Genomic DNA, 20,885 nt, shown 5'->3' with positions numbered 1-20,885 from the left:
TGCAGCGGAACCAGGACTGAGACTCTGCCCATGTAAGCCCAGACGTGTGTATTTTCTACCATAGAGTAGGGGAACTTCTTGAGAAAAATTGAACTGAATAAAAAAATAAAAGAGGAAAGTGGCAAATCTTTGTTGGCAGCAAATTAAGAAGGGCATTAAAAGGCAAGCATAGGAATTTGTGCTTGACAAAGTCATGAATAAGAGGGCTTGAGTGCAGGAGAGTAGTATGGTGGATTTCAAGATTAGCCCGGGAACCAGTGAAGGTGGGTAAAGAAGAATCCTGGCAAAAAAGTGTTGGTGGACGTCTCTGTAGAAGGTGATGAAAACATGCACTACTTGCCATGAACACAAATAGAAGAGATAAAACTAGTATGAGACCCTGAAGACCAAAAGGAAAGCAGCAGCAGACCTCAAAACCAGGTGACATGTTGAACATAAAGGGTAAAGAAGAAAGAGGTAAATTTTCTAAAATAATTTCTAAATTTTAAACCCAGAAAACTAATGCAGGAGCATTATCACTGAGAGAATTTGGTAGTTAAGAAGAGATGTTTACATGTATACCTATTGCTGATTCATGTTGATGTATGGCAAAAACTAACACAATATTGTAAAGCAATTATCCTCCAATTTCAAATAAATAGAGAAGAGATGTTATTTATGAGAGAAAATGAGTTTTTATTTAGTTTGGTGCAAATAGTTTGAGGTAGAGATATCCTTTAATGTCGAGGGCTTACAATGTAGAAAACAGGAATTTTGTACTGTCCATCACGCTATGCCAGCATCCAGCACAATGCCAGGCTGAACAAATTTGCTGAATGAATAAAACCAACTTTGAGATGCAAAATTGGGATATTTGGGCACAGAAATAATAGTTGAAGCCCAAGGAAGGTATGTGTAGAATAGAAGGCCAGAGATGGAGTCTGGAAAGATGCCCATAGCTGGGCTAGTTAGCAGAGAAGTCAGAAGGAAATAAGACAGGAGATTCAGAATAATGTCTTGCAAAAGAAAGGGACATTTCAAGAATCAGGGAGCCATCAATAATGTCCAGTACTGAAGGGAGGACAGGAACGATGAATAGTGAGACAAGCCATTGTATTTAACTAAAAAGGCCACCAGGAGCCTTAGAGCAGTGAGTGGTACCACGCTGGCTGCACAGGAAAGTGCCCCCAGGGAACTTTAAAGCTCCCAACATCTTGGCCTCCCCCATAAGAGTGAAATCCCAATCTCTGCAGATGGGACTCAGACATTGGTACTTTCTAAATGTACCCAGGTGATTTCATTGTGCAACCAAGACTGAGAATCATGGTCTTAGAGAAGGCAATTTCAATAGGGAGGTGTGATCTGAAGTAGTTTATAATGTCAAGAAGGGACTAGAGAGAGAAATATAAAACATAGGGTATAGGTTGAATGTTTTGGAGGAAGAGAAAGGAAAAAAATCTCTTTCTGTAGACCCACAGCCTGATTGCCCATTTGGGCATGAATTTCATGACTTTCAACTACTTCTTTTTCTTCTCTGATTTCCCAGTATATTCCATAACACAACAAAGCAAGGCTACGTAAGAGTATAAGAGATTTTTCAATTTCTTAGGAGTTTCTCCTAATCAAGAGAAAATTTGGCATAGATTGGTCAGAATCCCTATAGTATGGTTAAATTTTGAAAAGTCTGCTCAATTTTTTAAAACTATTTTAAAAGGAACCATTGTAATATACAGTTGCTATGTTCTGTATTTGTATGTTGACCTTTAAATAAACAGCCAAAATATACTATAGTTATTGTAATATGTAAGTGATATCTAATTTATATATTTGTATAACATGTTCCATAACTATTAGATTAAATAATAAACATATCAATTTTAACTGTTACTATGATTGCTTTTAACTGTATATAAAACAATAAATTAAAACATATGAAAACATAAGTAATCATGGTTCCTGGATCATCAGATATGTATTTCTAACCAGAATAATGCCTTCTGTTTCAGCTATTGAATTGGAATACTCGATAGATCTTGGATTGTCCTGGCATCCATTGATAAGGGACTGTTTGCCTACCAATGTTGAATGCAGTCGCTATCACCTGCAGCGCATCCTGGTGTCAGATACTTTCAACAAGTGGACCAGAATCACTGTGCCTCTCCCGCCTTACACCAGGTATGAATGTTTCTGCATGTAGTGAACCCAAATGCGATATAATTTTCGTGTCCAATTTCAGCACAGCAAGATTAAACGTTATATGAGATTTTGTTACGTGTTGATGATATTGTCATGCATGAATTTATTAAAGTGCTGTAAATAAGTAAAAAAGAAATCAGTTTTTATGGTGACATTGTTCTGTGTTTTCCCCAAATCCAGGTCTTTACTGACTTTTACCTCTAGTATATTTTTCAAATGGTATATGAAAGAAAACAGTGGCCAGATTAGTAAGCTTCTCTAATTTATTATGCCAAAAACAAGTTCATTACGCCAAGAACAAGTCTTAATGGATTTAAATGGAGTCTATTTTCTGTCAGTTAGACTACTGTAAATATAGCAGTGAGTGGTATCATATTAAATGGATGTAGCACATAAATGTGTACTAAAATTACTGTTTACTTTTGAAATTTTGTTGTGAGCAGTATGTTGAGAATTATCACCTGGAACATTCTTTCATGTGAAAAACAATTGTGAATGCTTCTTCCTTGTGTCTTTAAGAAATGACAGTATCTTATAAAACTGAGTGGTAGATGCTGGTAGAAAGTTGTCTAAACTATCTGTATATTCACTTTCGTGTTGGAGAAAAGCAGAGAATTCACCTTGCCTGGTGGGATAGTGTTACATGCCTCTCTTTTCACCATCTAAGTAGAAAGATAATCAGTTGCTGCCTTTAAGAAAGAAGCAAAGCAACCAATGCAGTCCATGGAATAGGAGTTATAGTTTGGGCTCATTATCATTCTCTCCCTTCCACAAATGAAGAAAGAATAAATCTTCCTAGCAAATGATCATAAAATTCAGCCATTCATCTAGGGCATAAGTTTTCCTGGGATTTTCATAAATGGGGTGGTTTCGGTTACTAACAGCCCAGGGCTCCTCTACAATTGCTGGCTCAGGGGTACAAGACTATATTAACTGTCAGCAGAGTTGCCAAGTTTAAATGAGATACGTGAGATTTAGTTGCTCATTAAAGGTATTGCCATGCATGAATTATTAAGGCAATCTTAATAAGTAAAATAGAAAAAAAAAACTCCATTAAGGCTGTAGTCTTTTAAGTCATTATGAATTCTCTGAATTATTACCCAGCTACTTGGTAGCATTTTGCAAATAAATGACATTCTAAGATAAACTGCAGCTCATCATTATACCCTTGAGTCTTTTACATAAATGTGATTAATCCTCATCTTTTAATCTATCTTTTGTCTCCTGTACATTTTTGACCCTTTCAAATGACATTTGAAAAATCTGATGAGCAGCCGTTTCATCTTGTTATCATATTGAAAATTTGCAGTTTGTTTATTATATTACCCTCCAAGCTCATGTTGTACAATGGTCTTAAAGACAACACTGGTTTATAATAAGGCCCTCTGGGTAATTCAGAAAGAAATGTTCATGGATGGAACCCAAGCCAGACCCCCTTCTGGTCATGCTCTGCACTATGCCAAAGATAAATTAGAACAAGAGCCAGACTCACAACACTTTGTCTCAAGCTCGTCAGTGTACTTTATCAGCTCTTACATAGAGTTGCTTTTTAAATATGGTGCTTTCTTATTTTGAGTTGAACTGCCTCAACATCTGCCCAGTACTGGGAATTCAATGTTTATGTTGCCCCTCAGGACAGAATTGAGGGTTTTAGTTTGTAGTTCTTCACTATAAACAGACATGATGGTGACGACTTAAAGTCACGTGCTTAAGTGGGGATTAAGAGTGACTGTGACAATGTGCCAGCTGTAGGTTTGCTCACTCACTTATCATGTGACCACAAATCTAGGATACCATTATTGTTGGCACAGTAGTAGAAAGAGTCAACTGAGGTTGGGTGTCCACAAATTGACATCAAACCATTAGCCAAACTGAAATGACTGGTAGTCATCAGTAGTGATTATTCATTCATTAAGTCAATCATTAAGCATGTATTTTTAAAGTATTTAATCATGAGCTAGATCTATGTGAGGGGCTGAACTTAGCCCTGCCCCAAGGAACTTTTAGTCCAGTGGGGAAAAGAAACCAATAGGAATCAGAGAAGTAAATACGAAGTTCAACTCATAAGTGATGGAGGAGCCTTGCATGGTGCTAAGAGATTATACATTATAGAGAGGTTTGTCTTGATCAAGAAGGTCAAGGAACACTTTCTTGAGAAAATTATAATTGCAGTAAGAGTGAAGGAAGGATCAGTATAAAATAGGAGAAGAGTAAAGAGAAGTGTGGCCTGGCCTGCTACAGTTCATGGGGTCACAAAGAGTTGGACACGACTGAGCAACTGAACTGAACTGAACTGAAAGAGAAGTGTTCCAGGTAAGGAAAACAGCCAGTAGTGGGAAGAAGCAGGCATATTTGAGATGCTGGAAGAATGAATCAGACACCAAGAGAGAAAGTGGGGTGAGGTATTAGATGATGTCAGATCACGAAGAGCATTGTTGGTTGTACTAAAGTTTTAGGGGTTTGTTATATGAATGCTGGAAGCCTGATAAAGTGCTTTGGGATTTGGAAACATAATCAGGTTTGCATTTAGAAAAGTTTATTCTAACTGGAGAACAAGTTGGGGAAGATAAGAGTAGAAGTAGATGTAAGGATTCTCTTAAAGAGATAGTAACTGCTGGTGGCTTGGACTAAGATGTGGCAGACATGAAAAGAAGGGAATAAATTCAAGAGAAATAGTGGCAGTAAAATTGACTGAGCTTAATGATGAAAGGACATAGGACTGTGAGGGAAAGAGCAATGCTGAAGATGATTTCCTGGTCTCTGAGTTGGAAAAGCGAACTGATGCTGGTGCTTTTCATCAGAAAGGGAACAGTAAGACTAAATACAAGATCACATCACAATGCACTCCAAACATTACTCTATTAAAACCTAAATGAATTGGGGTTGATAGGGCATAGTCTCTAATCCTCCCCATATACACTGATAAAGTTAGATCTTCATGAAAGGAAGAAAAAGAAAAAAAGACTGAAAAGCATTGTGGTTTAGTGGAGGGCTTCCACTTTTCAGCCCTGTGAGCTTCTAAGTAAGTCATTTCATGTCCCTAAGTTTCAGTTTCCTCATCTGAAAAATGAAGACTTTTTACCATATAAAAAGCTCATAAATGTGCATGGTAATGTTTGGGACATTATAAACATTTACTGAAATGTAAGTCATTTTTACTTTTATGAGTTAACCACATAATCACATATGTTAACCACATCTCAGGTTTATTACCACACTTCAGTCAGACTGAGAAGTCTTTCTCATTTAGCTTAACAAAGTGAGTCCATAGTAATGGTAGGACACTGCCTTAAGATACTGCCCTGGAGGAGGTTACAACCTGATCATGGGAAAATAAATAGCTTAAAACTAATACATACTGAATATAATTTAAAGCTTCACTGAGGAACGGTCTGAAAATGCTATAGATATTGAGTATTGAGAGACAATGTTAAATGCCAGAGTTAGAGAGGGTTTTGTAGAAAAGATGGGCCCTGGCCTCAAAGAATGGCTAGAATTTAGGAGGGTAAGGAAAAAAACTTCCTAAATTAGGGGAAGAGCATGAACATGTGAGCCTAGGATAAGCACAGAGGTTGCCGATTAAGGAGGGAGCTCATATCTAAAGCTGTGGGACATTTGTTTGTTAGTAAAGTTGGGTTAACTTACAGCAAGTGCTAACGTGAGGCAAGCGGCTTCCTGGGTGGCTCTAGTAGTAAAGAACCCACCTGCCAATGTAGGGGACATAAGAGACACCAGAAGATCCCCTGGAAGATCAACCCCTGGAAGATCCCGTGGCATGGCAACCCACTCTAGTGCTCGTATCTGGAGAATCCCATGGACAGAAAGCCTGGTGGGCTACAGTCCATAGGGTCACACAGAGTCAGATGCGACTTAGCACACATGCAAAGCAAGGCAAAGGAGTTTAGACTTGTGGGGAAAATGAACCATGGTGAGTTCTGAGCTGAGATTATTCTTCCAAGAAAAAAAAAAAAAAGGGAAAATAGACTTAAGTAAGAAAAAGACAAAGGCATTGTGATAATGATGGTGCATGATAACAAGAGTCTGGGCTACAGCTAACATGAAAGTGATGAAGCAGATATTACAGGACATTTCAAAGAAAGAACTGGTAAAACTCAGTTGTTAACTTCGTTGCACACGTCAAAAGATGACTCAAATTTTGAATCCTGTGAAAATGGTGAGAAAAAGAGAGGAGTGAGCTAAAGCTGATTCCAAGAGGGGCAGTATGGCAGACTTAATGAAATGATGCTGAATTAAATGTGATGGAAATATCCTTTTGACAGAGCTATGAAGACTAGAGCCCAAGGGAAGATAATAAACCGTGGAGACATGAGCACAGAGGTCATAGGAAATGCTGTAAAACTGCAGCAGCTCTCCAGAGGAGAGTATTTAAAAAGAAAAGACCCCTAAATTTAATAGAAGAATGAGTGGAAATAGCTATTAGAGGAATGAGAAGGATTCAGTCAGGGAAGTAGGAGAATATGAAGTACGTGGTATCCAAAAGCCAAGTGAGACTAGAATATCAAGCAGGAAGAGATGATCGTCAGTGACAAATGCTACAGTGAGTTAAGAAGCAAGTTTCACAATAAATTTAGTAGAGTTTTTCAATAAGGACATAGTCAGTGACCTTCAAAAGAATAGTTTCAGTGAGACAGTGGAAATAAATAAAGCTGGTCTGGTGTCAGAGCCCATAGGCTTAACCTATCATACTAACTGTATTAGCACTGCATCTTTCTTGCTTGCCTATGATATGGTCCTAGAAGAGATAGGCAGCGAGGATGCCAGGAGTTCTTGAGAAAGACTGAAAAATTAGAAAGATGCTGAAATCAATTTTGTATCCCCTAATCTGAATCTGCCTCCTCCTCTTTAGTAACCCCAGACCTAAAAATAACAGGTAGCTCAAGTGGCATCATAGGTTCTTCAAATGTCATCTGAGAACCAGGGTGAGTCAATGGAAGGGCAGGTAACCTAAATCCGCCTAGAAAGTCGGGGAAGGGGAGCTGCAACAGGAAGGCTCAGGTATGACTTGGCTATTTTAAGTCACAGTTGGAAGATGATCCATTCCCTTCTACTGGCCCTAATGACCTGACTGATACTACTGTCTTTAAAGATTAACTATTACACTTTGGAAGCCAGGTGGTTTTAGTCACAGCATGGAATGTTCTTAATGTGTGCCGGAAGAGTAAAGGAATGGTGATAAGCTCAAAAAGGGGCAAAAAGACTGGAAGGATTAGAGTGGTGGAATGGGGTTGGAGGAGTCTATACTTTTTGCGGTAAACAAATTTAAAGAGCAGACGTATTTTTCAGTAGCATTCCCATCTACTGTATCAGCAAAGAAAATATCTTCTTCTAAGAAAATCATAACTAAGCATGATGTTTATTGGGTTCATCATGAAGAAATATTCAAGGAAATTACAAGTTCATTTTTTTTAATAGATTATTTAAACTTTCTCTGATAGTCTATTTCTCTCCATCTTTATTTGTAACTTACCAGTATCTTTTGAAAGACTTTTTGCAAGTATTTATATTATTGAACATCTTGTTTAAATGTTTCAATCAAGTCGAGAAAGTCTTAGACTTCTCTTACATATCTATCTTCTCATACATCATTTTGATCCTTTAAATACCACTGTTGTAACTTTAACATATTTATGCTAGTGTCTCAGAGCTACAAAACATAAAACAATTTTGCCTAGTATAAACCATGGTACTATTAATTTTTCACGTACAGAATATATTAACATATATGTGGGCATTCAGTTCAGTCGCTCAGTCGTGTCCAACTCTTTGTGACCCTATCAACTGCAGCATGCCAGGCCTCCTTGTCCATCACCAACTCCCAGAGTTTACCCAAACTCATGTCCATTGAGTCAGTGTTGCCATCCAACCATCTCATCCTCTGTTGTCCCCTTCTCCTCCTGCCTTCAATCTTTCGCAACATCAGGGTCTTTTCAAATGAGTCAGCTTTTCGCATCAGATGGCCAAGAGTATTGGAATTTCAGCTTCAACATCAGTCCTTCCAATGAACACCAAGAACTGATCTCCTTTAGGATGGACGGGTTGGATCTCCTTGCAGTCCAAGGGACTCTCAAGAGTCTTCTCCAACACCACAGTTCAAAAGCATCAATTCTTTGCCGCTCAGCAAAGTAATGTCTCTGCTTTTGAATATGCTATCTAGGTTGGTATAACTTTCTTTCCAAGAAGTAAGCATCTTTTAATTTCATGGCTACAGTCACCATCTGCAGTGATTTTGGAGCACCCAAAAAATAAAGTCTGTCACTGTTCCCATCTATTTGCCATGAAGTGATGGGACGAGATGCCATGATCTTAGTTTTCTGAATGTTGAGCTTTAAGCCAACTTTTTCACTCTCCTCTTTCACTTTCATCAACAGGCTCTTTAGTTCTTCTTCACTTTCTGTCATAAGGGTGGTGTTATCTGCATATCTGAGGTTATTGATATTTCTCCCAGCAATCTTGATTCCAGCTTGTGCTTCATCCAGCCCAGCATTTCTCATGATGTACTCTACATAAAAGTTGAATAAGCAGGATGACAATATACAGCCTTGACGTACTCCTTTTCCTATTTGGAACCAGTCTGTTGTTCCATGTCCAGTTCTAACTGTTGCATCCTGACCTGCGTACAGATTTCTCAAGAGGCAGGTCAGGTGGTCTGGTATTCCCATCTCTTTCAGAATTTTCCATAGTTTATTGTGATCCACACAGTCAAGGCTTTAGCATAGTCAATAAAGCAGAAATAAATGTTTTTCTGAAATTCTCTTGCTTTTTCGATGATCCAGCGGATGTTGGTAATTTGATCTCTGGTTCCTCTGCCTTTTCTAAAACCAGCTTGAACATCTGGAAGTTCATGGTTCACATGTTACTGAAGCCTGGCTTGGAGAATTTAGAGCATTACTTTACTAGCATGTGAGATGAGCGCAATTGTGCTGTAGTTTGAGCATTCTTTGGCATTGCCTTTCTTTGGGATTGGAACGAAAACAGACCTTTTCCAGCCCTGTGGCCACTGCTGAGTTTTCCAGATATGCTGGCATATTGAGTGCAGCACTTTCACAACATCATCTTTCAGGATTTGAAATAGCTCAACTGGAATTCCATCACCTCCACTATCTTTGTTCATAGTGATGCTTCCTAAGGCCCACTTGACTTCACATTCTAGGATGTCTGGCTCTAGGTGAGTGATCACACCATTGTGAATATCTGGGTTGTGAAGATCTTTTTGTACAGTTCTTCTGTGTATTCTTGCTACCTCTTTTTAATATCTTCTGCTTCTGTTAGGTCCATACCATTTCTGTCCTTTATTGTACCCATCTTTGCATGAAATGTTCCCTTGGTATCTCTAATTTTCTTAAGATCTCTAGTCTTTCTCATTCTTTGTTTTCCTCTATTTCTTTGCATTGATCACTGAGGAATACTTTCTTATCTCTCCTTGCTATTCTTTGGAACTCTGCATTTAGATGGGTATATCTTTCCTTTTCTCCTGAGCTTTTCCTTTCTCTTCTTTTCACAGCTATTTGTAAAGCCTCCTCAGACAACCATTGTGCTTTTTTGCATTTCTTTTTCTTGGGGATGGTCTTGATCCCTGTCTCCTATACAATGTCATGAACCTCCGTCCATAGTTCATCAGGCATTCTGTCTATCAGATCTAGTCTCTTAAATCTATTTCTCACTTCCACTGTATAATCATAAGGGATTTGATTTAGGTCATACCTGAATGGTCTAGTGATTTCCCCTACTTTCTTCAATTTAAGTCTGAATTTGGCAATGAGAAGTTCATGATCTCAGCCACAGTCAGCTCCTGGTCTTGTTTTTGCTGATTGTATAAATCTTCTCCATCTTTGGCTGCAAAGAATAAAGTGTTGGCCATTTGGTGATGTCCATGTATACAGTCTTCTCTTATGTTGTTGGAAGAGGGTGTTTGCTATGACTAGTGCATTCTCTTAGCAAAACTCTATTAGCCTTTGCCCTGCTTCATCCTGTACTCCAAGGCCAAATTTGCCTGTTACTCCAGGTGTTTCTTGACTTCCTACTTTTACATTCTAGTCCCCTATAATGAAAAGGACATCCTTTTTGGGTATTAGTTCTAAAAGGTCATGTAGGTCTTTGTAGAACTGTTCAACTTCAGCTTCTTCAGCATTACTGGTTGGGTCATAAACTTGGATTACTGTGATACTGAATGGTTTGCCTTGAAAATGAACAGAGATCATTCTGTCATTTTTGAGATTGCATCCAAGTACTGCATTTCAGACTTTTGTTGACTATGATGGCTACTCCATTTCTTCTCAGGGATTCTTGCCCACAGTAGTGGATATAATGGTCATCTGAGTTAAATTCACCCATTCCAGGCCATTTTAGTTTGCTGATTCCTAGAATGTCAACATTCCCTCTTGCCATCTCCTGTTTGACCACTTCCAATTTGCCTTAATTCATGGACCTAACATTCCAGGTTCTTATGCAATATTGCTCTTTACAGCATCAGACCTTGCTTCTATCACCAGGCACATCCACAACTGGGTGTTGTTTTTGCTTTGGCTCTGTCTCTTCATTCTTTCTGGAGTTGTTTCTCCACTGATCTCCTGTAGCATATTGGGCACCTACCGACCTGAGGAGTTCATCTTTCAGTGTCCTATCTTTTTACCTTTTCATACTGTTCAAGGGGTTCTCAAGGCAAAAATACTGAAGTGGTTTGCCATTCCCTTCTCTAGTGGACCATGTTTTGTCAGAACTCTCCACCATGACCCGTCCATCTTGGGTGGCCCTATATGGCATGGCTTAGTTTCATTGAGTTAGAGAAGGCTGTGGTCCATGTGATTAGATTGGTTAGTTTTCTGCGATTGTGGTTTCATTGGACTTTAGGTTAAGACAAATTAAATCTATTTCCATTCCACTACTACAGAGAGCAAAGCTACTTCCAAAAATTTTGAATTCCCTCTAAGCTTTATCACTTGTCAGATTTGCTGCCAAAGTTCTATCTGAGAATCTAAGGTTTGGCTGTATGCTGTATGGCTATATGGCTGTATGCTGTATGTATGCTATATATGGGTTTTAATTGTTTTAACAAATGTATGTCATTCTCCATGAAGTTATTTTGTAAGTTGTAGGAACTTTCTCATATCTGAAGGATTGTCCAGGATCCCTAGGTGGCTCAGTAATAAAGAATCCACCTGCCAACGTAGGAGCTGCAGGAGACACGGGTTCAATCCCTGGGTGGGGAAGATCCACTGGAGGAGGAAATGGCAACCAACTCTAGTATTCTTGCTTGGGAAATCCCATGGACAGAGGAGCCTGGTGAGCTACAGTCCATAAGAGCACAAACAGTCAGACACAACTGAAGTGACTTTGCACTCACACGTGCTTATAGTATAATATAGTATAGTATACTCCCTCCTTGACTGGCCGTCCTCACACCCGTGAGATGAGATAATCATACAAGACAGCCTTTCTAAGAGTCATCCTCTTCTTTCCACTCCAAAGTGTGTTTGACTTCCTTCTTTTGTCCATAGTTCAGTGTCTTTTTCATCAGGGTCTCCCCCAGAGCAGAGTTTTTGTGCACCCTGTGACATAACACACACCTTTAGAGCCCTTCACAGGCAATTCATTCACACACCTCGTACCAAAGTTCACGCCTCCTTTCTAGACCCTACTTGTACCTGTTGGTTGTGGGCTGTGATGGTTCAGTTGAGGCTGAGTTGAGCTGACCCATGCTTCTTCCCAGGTGTACGCCTATGAATGGAATTACTAGATCATACGATAACTCTGTATTCAACATTTTGAGAAACTGATAACCTGTTTTCCCACAGCATCTAGGAGAAGCATATGAGGGTTCACATTTCTTCACATCCTTGCCAACACTTGTTACTTCCACGTTTTTATCACAGTCATCATAGGATAACTATTCAACTCAAAATATCAAATACAGAGTTACTATATGAACTAGTAAATCCATTCATAGGTGTACACCTGGGAAGAGGCATGGGTCGGCTCAGCTCAGCCTCAACTGAACCATCACAGCCCATGACCTATAGATACAAGTAGGCTCTAGAAAGGAGGCATGAGATATAAGCCTCAGAAAGTTATATCTAACTGTGGTTTGAATTTGCATTTGGCAGGTGACACTAGTGGTAAAGAACCCACCTGCCAATGCAGGAGACATAAGAGACACACCAGTTTATTCCCTGAGGGGGGAAGATCCCCTGGAGGAGGGCATGGCCACCCACTCCAGTATTCTTGCCTGGAGAATCCCCATGGACAGAGGAGCCTGGAGAGCTACAGTCCATAGGGTTGCAAAGAGCTGGACATGACTTAAGCTCCTGCGCACTGGATGACTAATGTTTCGTATCTTTTCATGCATTTATCGGCCATTTATGTATCTTCTTTGGAGTTTTCTCCACTTCTGTCTAACACAGAGAAATAGAGTCATGGAGGAAATTTTATGCCCAATAGAAAGAAAAGGTCTTGACTAGCAAGGTAAATATGGGACACATTTTGAAATAAGACAGACACTGTAGAGCCTCTAACTCAATCTCAGAGTGCCAAAGGTTTCAACTCTGACATTGAATAGCAGAAATCAGGATAGACTTATGTGTATATATAGCAGCAATAGGCAGGCAAAGCTATCCACAAAAAAAAAAAAACTGTTATATTTTAGGAATGAGATTATTTTGTACAGGTTGAGATAGAGTTCTGAAGGGTTTGCTCATTGAGAATAGAGAGTAAGAATGAACCGATAGATCCTTGCCTTGTCTTGGTTTTGTGAGTAAATCAGTATGACTTAGGGCACTGTGCTTTAACATCATCATTAGTAGAATTGGAGGATTAGCTATATTTTCTAGTCTTAAATATTTTATGTATCTCTGAGAGTAAAGAAAACATCAGGGAAGAGTGAGAAAGCATATTAAAAATTATGTATTGTTTCTATCAAAGAACTTTTTTTCATGATGATGGTGAAGTCTCATCAGGACTTCATAAGCAGACCTAGCCATTTTGAAGAAAAGAGCAGATATAAAAGACCCTGAAGTAAATATCAAAATTCACTAAAAGATGTGTAGACAGTGTGGGAAAAGTTTCCTTGGAAGAACAATGATGGAAACCATACTATTGACAATACCATTTTAACTGCTTAGCAATGGATGCTTAATTATTATGCAACACTTATGGAGCACTTACTATGTGATGTAAATGGAGAGGAAATTATATAAATTCAGAAAAGATGCAAGGAGAGGCCTTTCAAGGATGTGGAAAAAGGAGAAATCTGCTCTGGGGCCATTTTCCCCACAACTCCAGGAGCAGCAGCCGATGGCGACTATCATTATAAGAAGCTTCAGGATGAATGATGACACCTGCCAAGGGACTTCACCAAGACACTTTCAAGTCTTGATAAACATGAACTAATTAATGTTCACAACACCATTGTGAGGTGGAAAGTAGCATTTTCCTAGTTTTACAGACAGGGAAGTATCAGCATGTAAACATAAGTGATTTGGCCCCTTTACATAGTAAATCTGTGACAAGACAATAAGAAGTTCTGGAAGTTCAACTTTCAGACTTTCATTTTCTACTTACCTTCCAATTCATCCCTTAGTGAAAGTGTTGCCTTTTCTTATAAGACTATATTGGACAGTGTATATACTCATTTTACAGGGCAGATACAGTTATTTCCAAGAATATAAAATCATCACATTTGAGATGGGGACCCTAGGAATCATCTAATAAACCCCCTTTTTACATGTATTAAGTTATTCACCATGAGCATAGAATTTACTAGGACCAGAATATAGATTAAAGTGAAAGTGAAGTCACTCAGTCATGTCCGACTCTTTGCGACCCCATGGACTGTAGTCTACCAGGCTCCTCCATCCTTGGGATTGTCCAGGCAAGAATACTGGAGTGGGTTGCCATTTCCTTCTCCAAGAGATCTTCCCAACCCAGGGATTGAACCCCGGTCTCCTGCATTGTAGGAAGACACTTTACCATCTGAGCCACCAGGGAATATAGAATAGAGCCCTTATTTATCTTGACTTTCATTAACCAACTCTGATTTTCACACATTCTATGCATAATATTCTACTGTTTCCTTTTCTGTGGAATGCTGCAAAATTGTACAAATTGAAAGTGTCATGATCAGAAGTCCCCATGAAAGCTATCAACCCAAACAGTGCACCTGGCTCTTAAATCTTCTGTAAGTCTGTTAAGTGGCTACCTGGACTGTGATCAGCACAGCCAGTGAGTGATCAGAAAACCACCGCATGCTACGCAGCTCTGCCATCTCCTAACTCTTAGGAAGATCTCCCTTACTTTAGCAGTCATCAAATCACTGCCCTCTCCACCACTGACCCCCAGCTCCTGCCCATCCACTCTCAAGACTTCTTCTATTCAGATTTTCCTGGCCACCTTTATTGCTACCAATTTAACATTCTCTCAGTAAGTGTGCATGAAGCCCTATCTATAGGAGTCACCAACAATAAACTGATAAATAAGGAAAACAGCAGAGGAAATAATGCATAAGTAGGCACTTTTAATAAAAGGTGAGAAGAGCTATGATAAAAGGTGATGGGCTAGTCAAAATGTCCATCATCATGTCTACAAATAATAAATACTGAAGAGGGTGTGGAGATAAGGGAGCCCTCCTACACTCTTAGTAGGAATTTAAATTGGTACAGCCACTATGGAAAACAGTTTGGAGATGCCTTAAAAAACTAAAAATAGAGATACTGTATCATCCAGCTATCCTACTTCTGGACTTATATCTGGAAAAGATGAAAACTCCAACTCAGAAAGATACACATACCCCATTGTAGCTCTATTACAATAACCAAGACACGGAAGCAAACTAAATGCCTCTTGACAGATGAATGGATAAACAAGATGTGGTGTACACACACACACACTGGAATGTTGCTGTTCAGTCATTTAGCCGTGTCCGACTCTTTGTGACCCCATGGACTGCAGCACATCAGGCTTCCTGTCCATCGCCAACCCCTGGAGCTTGCTCGAACTCTTGTCTATTGAGTCAGTGATGCCATCCAACTATCTAGTCCTCTGTCATACCCTTCTCCTCCCACCTTCTATCTTTCCCAGCTTCAGGGTCTTTTCCAATGAGTTGGCTGTTCACATCAGGTGGCCAAAGTATTGGAACTTCAGTTCAGCATCAGTCCTTCCATGAATATCCAGGGTTGATTTCCTTTAGAATTGACTGGTTTGATCTCCTGGCAGTCAAGGGACTCTCAAGAGTCTTCTCCAACACAACAGTTTCAAAGCATCAAATTCCTCGGCCCTCAGCCTTCTTTGTGGTCCAATTCTCACATCCATACGTGACTACTGGAAAAACCATAGCTTTGACTATATGGACCTTTGACTATATGGCAAATAACTATATCACCACAATTGTTATAAATACTATGAAAGGAAAAGAACTTTTTGCTATCGAAGAAATGTAATTTTTAAAGGGCTCTGAAAGGATATTTCTCTATGAGGACCTGACATTTTCTCTAAGACTTAAAGGATACAAGGGTTAACCAGGCAGAGACAAAAGAAAAACATGCTGGCGGAAGGGAGGCAAGAGTTTGCGGAGCCTTGTGAGCTGAGAGGATGAGCAAGGCTCCAGAATTAAATAGCGAGGCTAGCGGGGTAAAGGAGAGGGCTTAGCTCAGGCAGAGCCTCGTGGACCACGGAGGAGCTTGCAGTTGAAGTTAAATGCAATAAGAAGTGACAGGAGGGTTTTAGGTCAACTTTCCTCTGCTGAGAGGAACAGATGGGAGCTGGCAAAACAGGTTGTGAAGAAATGAGTGCGTAGATGCTCAGTAAAGAAATATCAAACTGAATGATTTACTTTCAGAGTGAAGATTTGAGTTCTGTTTCTTTTCTATTTTCTAAACTTAATATGTGCAAAGTTGCTCAGTCATGTCCAACTCTGTGTGACCCCCATGGACTGAAGCCTGGCAGGCTTCTCTGTTCATGCGAATTCTCCAGGCAAGAATAGTGGAGTGGGTTGCCATGCCCTTCTCCAGGGGATCTTTCCTACCCAGGGATTGAACCCATGTCTCTTGGGTCTCCTATATTGTCAGGAGGTTCTTTACCACTAGCACCACCTGGAAAGCCCAAATTTAATATATATGAGTTCAATTAGAAAATTTTAAATTCTTGTTCTTTGGTATTTGGTCCTGCCTAAAATAGATATCTTTCAGTCACGTGGTTAACATATCGCTTAATGACAAAAATATATGAATCCATGAAACAAAAGTTGCTTTGGCTAATTATTTCCCCCATGCTCTTTGAATGTTCAAGCTCACTTGAGCCTCAGGGATTGTTTGGATTTTACTGCCATCTAGTGTCTCTAAACACATAAGTTTATTTGCGTTTCTAAACAAGACACTCCTCCCAGGCTATGCAAGTGAGCAAATAAATTTCTGCTTATGTAGTGGGACAATCTCTGTTTGGATTTTATTTATATTGCATTTAAATCATTATAAAGTAAGTCTGATCTTACTACCCTCTGTTTTGTCTGTCTAGTTATCTAGGGTTTCATTGACCCTTCTGACTTACAGCCCCACTGTCTTCCTAAGGCTCTCATTGTGCGAATTCCTCCAAAATGTTATGTGAGGCCTATCAGTGTGCCCCCTGCACAAAAGCATCTGACTTTTGGTAGCATGGGGGAGTTGAAACCCTCTCCCCAAGTCAAATGCAGAGGGCTTGTGGCTGCTTAAGGACAAACATCTTTTCCTAAAATGCAAATATAAGTTAGCAGCAGACCTGGTGTCCCTTCACAGTGGTTTCCACCCAAAATTCAGGGCTTACTGGCTCCCTGAGGCTACTGGTTTTAGCATTAGTTTTGGTTTCTGTTCTAATCTGTTTTTACAAGGCTCAGAAATATCATTGGCCCAAAATGTATTCTCAAGCTATTGCAGTTCCATTTCGCTTGGTTTTATTAATCAAAGTTGGACAAGGAACACTGCCATTACCAACACTTTCTTCAGAACACAGGCGAGGGTATACATACGTTTGTGTTACATTCCTCCATGCACTTGTTTAAACATATCAGAACACGTTCTTTTGTCCAACCCATCCTTCATTATAATTTTATTTCTCTTCAAAGGTCCCAAGCCACTCGTTTCCGTTGGCATCAGCCAGCTCCTTTTGACAAGCAGCAGACGTGGGCAATAGATAATGTCTATATCGGGGATGGCTGCATAGATATGTGCAGTGGCCATGGGAGGTGCATCCAAGGAAACTGTGTGTAAGTAGGTTTTTTCCTTTCTTCTGTAGAAAGTCCCTGACTCACATTCCAGCCAGATTTTTCTGAAACTGGTTTTTTAATCACTCCCAAACTGCCTTAAGTTATATATATTTTTCCTGAAATCTGACACTGAGCTAACTATGAAGTTTATGGCTATAGAATCTTCATTCTTGGTTAGAGATTAGGAACTGAACAATGGCTATCTTTTAAGGAGAAGGCTGAGTTATAATTGACTGTGTTTTATTTTCTTCTGTGTTTTTGTGATACACCTGAGCCTTGAGAAAAATATTAAAGGAGGTTCAAGAGTTCAGCATATTCTAACTGAAAATAATACGTCAAAAGTATTTTTCTCACTTAGGTCTGAATGTATATGCAATGATGTGCATTACTTGTGGTTGAAAGGTATTCCTATGTTATTTGCATAAGAAAGTATACAAATACCTGATCAATTTGCCAGATGTATTTCATGGAGAGACCTGGGATTTTACTCTTATAGAGCCTTAGCGTCTTTGGAAGGATCTAAACTCTGTGTGTGTGTGTGTGAGTGTGTGTGTGTGTGTGTGTGTGTGTGTTTTGTGTCTCTTATAGAGCCTTAGCGTCTTTGGAAGGATCTAAACAGTGTGTGTGTGTGTGTCTGTGTGTGTATGTTTTGTGTACTAGGGGGCTCTGTGCTTTATTTTCAAAGACTCTACTGTTAGATGGGGTAGTATGAATGAAGATAAAGAATTCACATTTCCCTTCTCCATTAATCTCTGCACACCTGGGAAGTCTTTCTTTTGATTAATGATTCTAGCCCATATCAACCTCTTGCAACCCCAGAGCTTCCCAGTCCTATATTCATATTTCTTCCCACATTGAACAGAGAATTCAATCCTGTGGTCAGAGATGGCAGATGCTATCCAAAGTGCCCTTTGCTATTTGGAACCTGGCCTCTTGAATTCCTGATTGGCCCAAAGTCTCTGTTAAAAAGCCTGATTTCATAAATTATTAGGACCAACCAGGTTAGTTTGGTATCTGCACTTGCTTATCAGCCATCCAGAGCTGTGTCATGTAGGAACTGGGCTTTAGTAAATTCTTTCAGGTTGCTTCTTTCTTTCCACCTATAAGCCCAAGTCACTAATTTAGGAAAGCCTAGAGACAGTTACAGAGAAGGCAGTGGCACCCCACTCCAGTACTCTTGCCTGGAAAATCCCATGGATGGAGGAGCCTGGTGGGCTGCCGTCTATGGGGTTGCACAGAGTTGGACACGACTGAAGCTACTTCACTTTCACTTTTCACTTTCATGCATTGAAGAAGGAAATGGCAACCCACTCCAGTGTTCTTGCCTGGAGAATACCAGGGACAGGGGAACCTGGTGGGCTGCCATCTATGAGGTCATACAGAGTCGGACATGACTGAAGCGACTTAGCAGCAGCAGCAGCAGCAGCAGAGGCAGTTAATACACTGCTTATTTCTAACCTAAAGCACTGTTAAGGAGAGCAGCTGAATTACAGCAAATTCTGTAAAGATACCTAATCTGTCATCATCTTGGACTAGGAAAAGGAGTTGACCTCACTGATTTGAGAGCACACTTGCAGGGCCTGTGTTTGATGCTGACTTTTCTCTTTCTCCACTCCCAGCTGTGACGAGCAGTGGGGTGGCCTGTACTGTGATGAGCCTGAGACCTCTCTTCCAACTCAACTCAAAGACAACTTCAATAGGGCCCCATCTAACCAGAACTGGCTGACTGTGAATGGAGGGAAATTAAGTACCGTGTGTGGAGCTGTGGCTTCAGGAATGGCTCTTCATTTCAGTGGGGTCAGTGTTTAGTTGCTGTTTATTCATTTCTGCATCCTCTGAGTTCCTCCCCCTCCCAAAACTGACTCTCTTTTGAAGTTTAATCAACAAATCAAGATGCAGAGTTAGAAACTCTAAATGAACAAACCTGATGTGAACTCACAACTTCCTACAAATCAGAAAATGCTAATCATTTTCCACATTTTCCTGTCAAAAATCAGTTTTGACAGTTTAACTATGCAGGGTGGTGTCAGTATAGGTACGTTTAAGTGCACATTTTTTTAAAAAAAGGATTTAAATGAATTTCCACCCTGGGACAGAGAGCTTGCATAATGTGTGAGGGTCTTCCATCTGGATGATGTTCTAATTGAAAATTCCTGAGCTTGCAACAGATTTGGGATTTAATGAGCCAAAAATATGGAAAATGAGCTTTGGTGTTTCCTGAATTTATTAACAATAATTAACCCCTTATATAACTTACCCAAGCAAGAATAACTGTTAGTAATTTCTAGACATTTGTATTTATAGCAGATTATTTTGTGAATGATAGCAGCAATGATAGAAAATTGCTTTGAGAAATTTTATAATCATTCTGCACTACTGCCAAAGATGACTTGTTTAAAAGTAGAATTTCTCCAGTAGTATGATTAAATACCTTTCATAGGTAAATTTAATTTTTTTAAATTGCAAATTCATTGTCAGTTATTTGTTTCCCTACCATGCCCTACCTTAGAGTTTGCATTTGTGCCAATGAAGTGTACTAGTATTTTAGGCCAAGAGTAGCAACAGAACATACAGCATACAGAATTTTTATAATCATCAACAGTGGTGAAGAATGCAATGTTCACAATACTCTTTCTTCTTTAATATTAACTTAGATAGAACTCTGATACCTAGTTTTCCTCATAGTTTCATCTATTAATAAGAAATAACTACTTATCTATGTTAATGAATTAATATAGAAAATATTAAAATCAACTGTAAAAGTTTAAAAAGCTTACAACTAGTATTGCTAATTATAATTAAGTTGTATTTTTGGACATCATTTTAAAATTTCATATTAAAATAGTCATCTCAATGCGCTATTTTATTAATAGCCAATGTCTTTTTAAAAATCTAACAGATACCTATAAATAACTAGAAATAGTTTAAGAAAAATATAGAATAGTTACTTTAATGCCTATTGCCTAGAAAAAACAAAAGAGAATCTCCTTAGAATACATTGCCCTTTGTAAGTTCTAATACTAAAATTTCAAAATTGAGCATATGTTTGCTGTTTACCTACTGTGCGCTAGAGGCCATACTAGAAGCTAGTATAGTAGGAGAAATGATAAGAAAATCATTACTTCAGTACTGTGTGAGCTGTATTACAAAAGAAAGGATGGAAGCCAGAGAACACCTGGAACCTGTCATGACTATTCCTTATCACCGTATCGTTGCACTCTGCTTCTTAGGGCTGCAGTCGGCTATTGGTCACCGTGGATCTAAACCTCACAAATGCTGAGTTTATCCAGTTTTACTTCATGTATGGATGCCTGATCACACCAAACAACCGTAACCAAGGTGTTCTTTTAGAATACTCTGTCAATGGAGGCATTACCTGGAACCTACTAATGGAAATCTTCTATGACCAGTACAGTAAACCTGGGTTTGTATTCTGTTTTATCTCCAATAACTAGTATGTTGAGCA

At 39.3% G+C, this 20,885-nt stretch overlaps 1 protein-coding gene across 2 annotated transcripts in view; it reads left to right on the top strand.

Annotated features, from left to right (window-relative positions):
• RELN (reelin) overlaps positions 1-20,885 on the top strand; it is a 536,122-nt gene that overhangs the window by 477,629 nt on the left and 37,608 nt on the right. For both annotated transcript variants that reach the window (XM_004007831.5, NM_001306121.1), the window contains 4 exon segments: positions 1,986-2,154; positions 17,279-17,419; positions 19,039-19,216; positions 20,650-20,843. In XM_004007831.5, coding sequence (XP_004007880.2) covers positions 1,986-2,154; positions 17,279-17,419; positions 19,039-19,216; positions 20,650-20,843 — 682 coding nt within the window.

Source organism: Ovis aries, chromosome 4 (assembly GCF_016772045.2).
Source record: "Ovis aries strain OAR_USU_Benz2616 breed Rambouillet chromosome 4, ARS-UI_Ramb_v3.0, whole genome shotgun sequence".
Taxonomy (NCBI): domain Eukaryota; kingdom Metazoa; phylum Chordata; class Mammalia; order Artiodactyla; family Bovidae; genus Ovis; species Ovis aries.
Note: the sequence above shows the minus strand (reverse complement) of the source record. Positions and strands in the feature narration are given on the sequence as shown.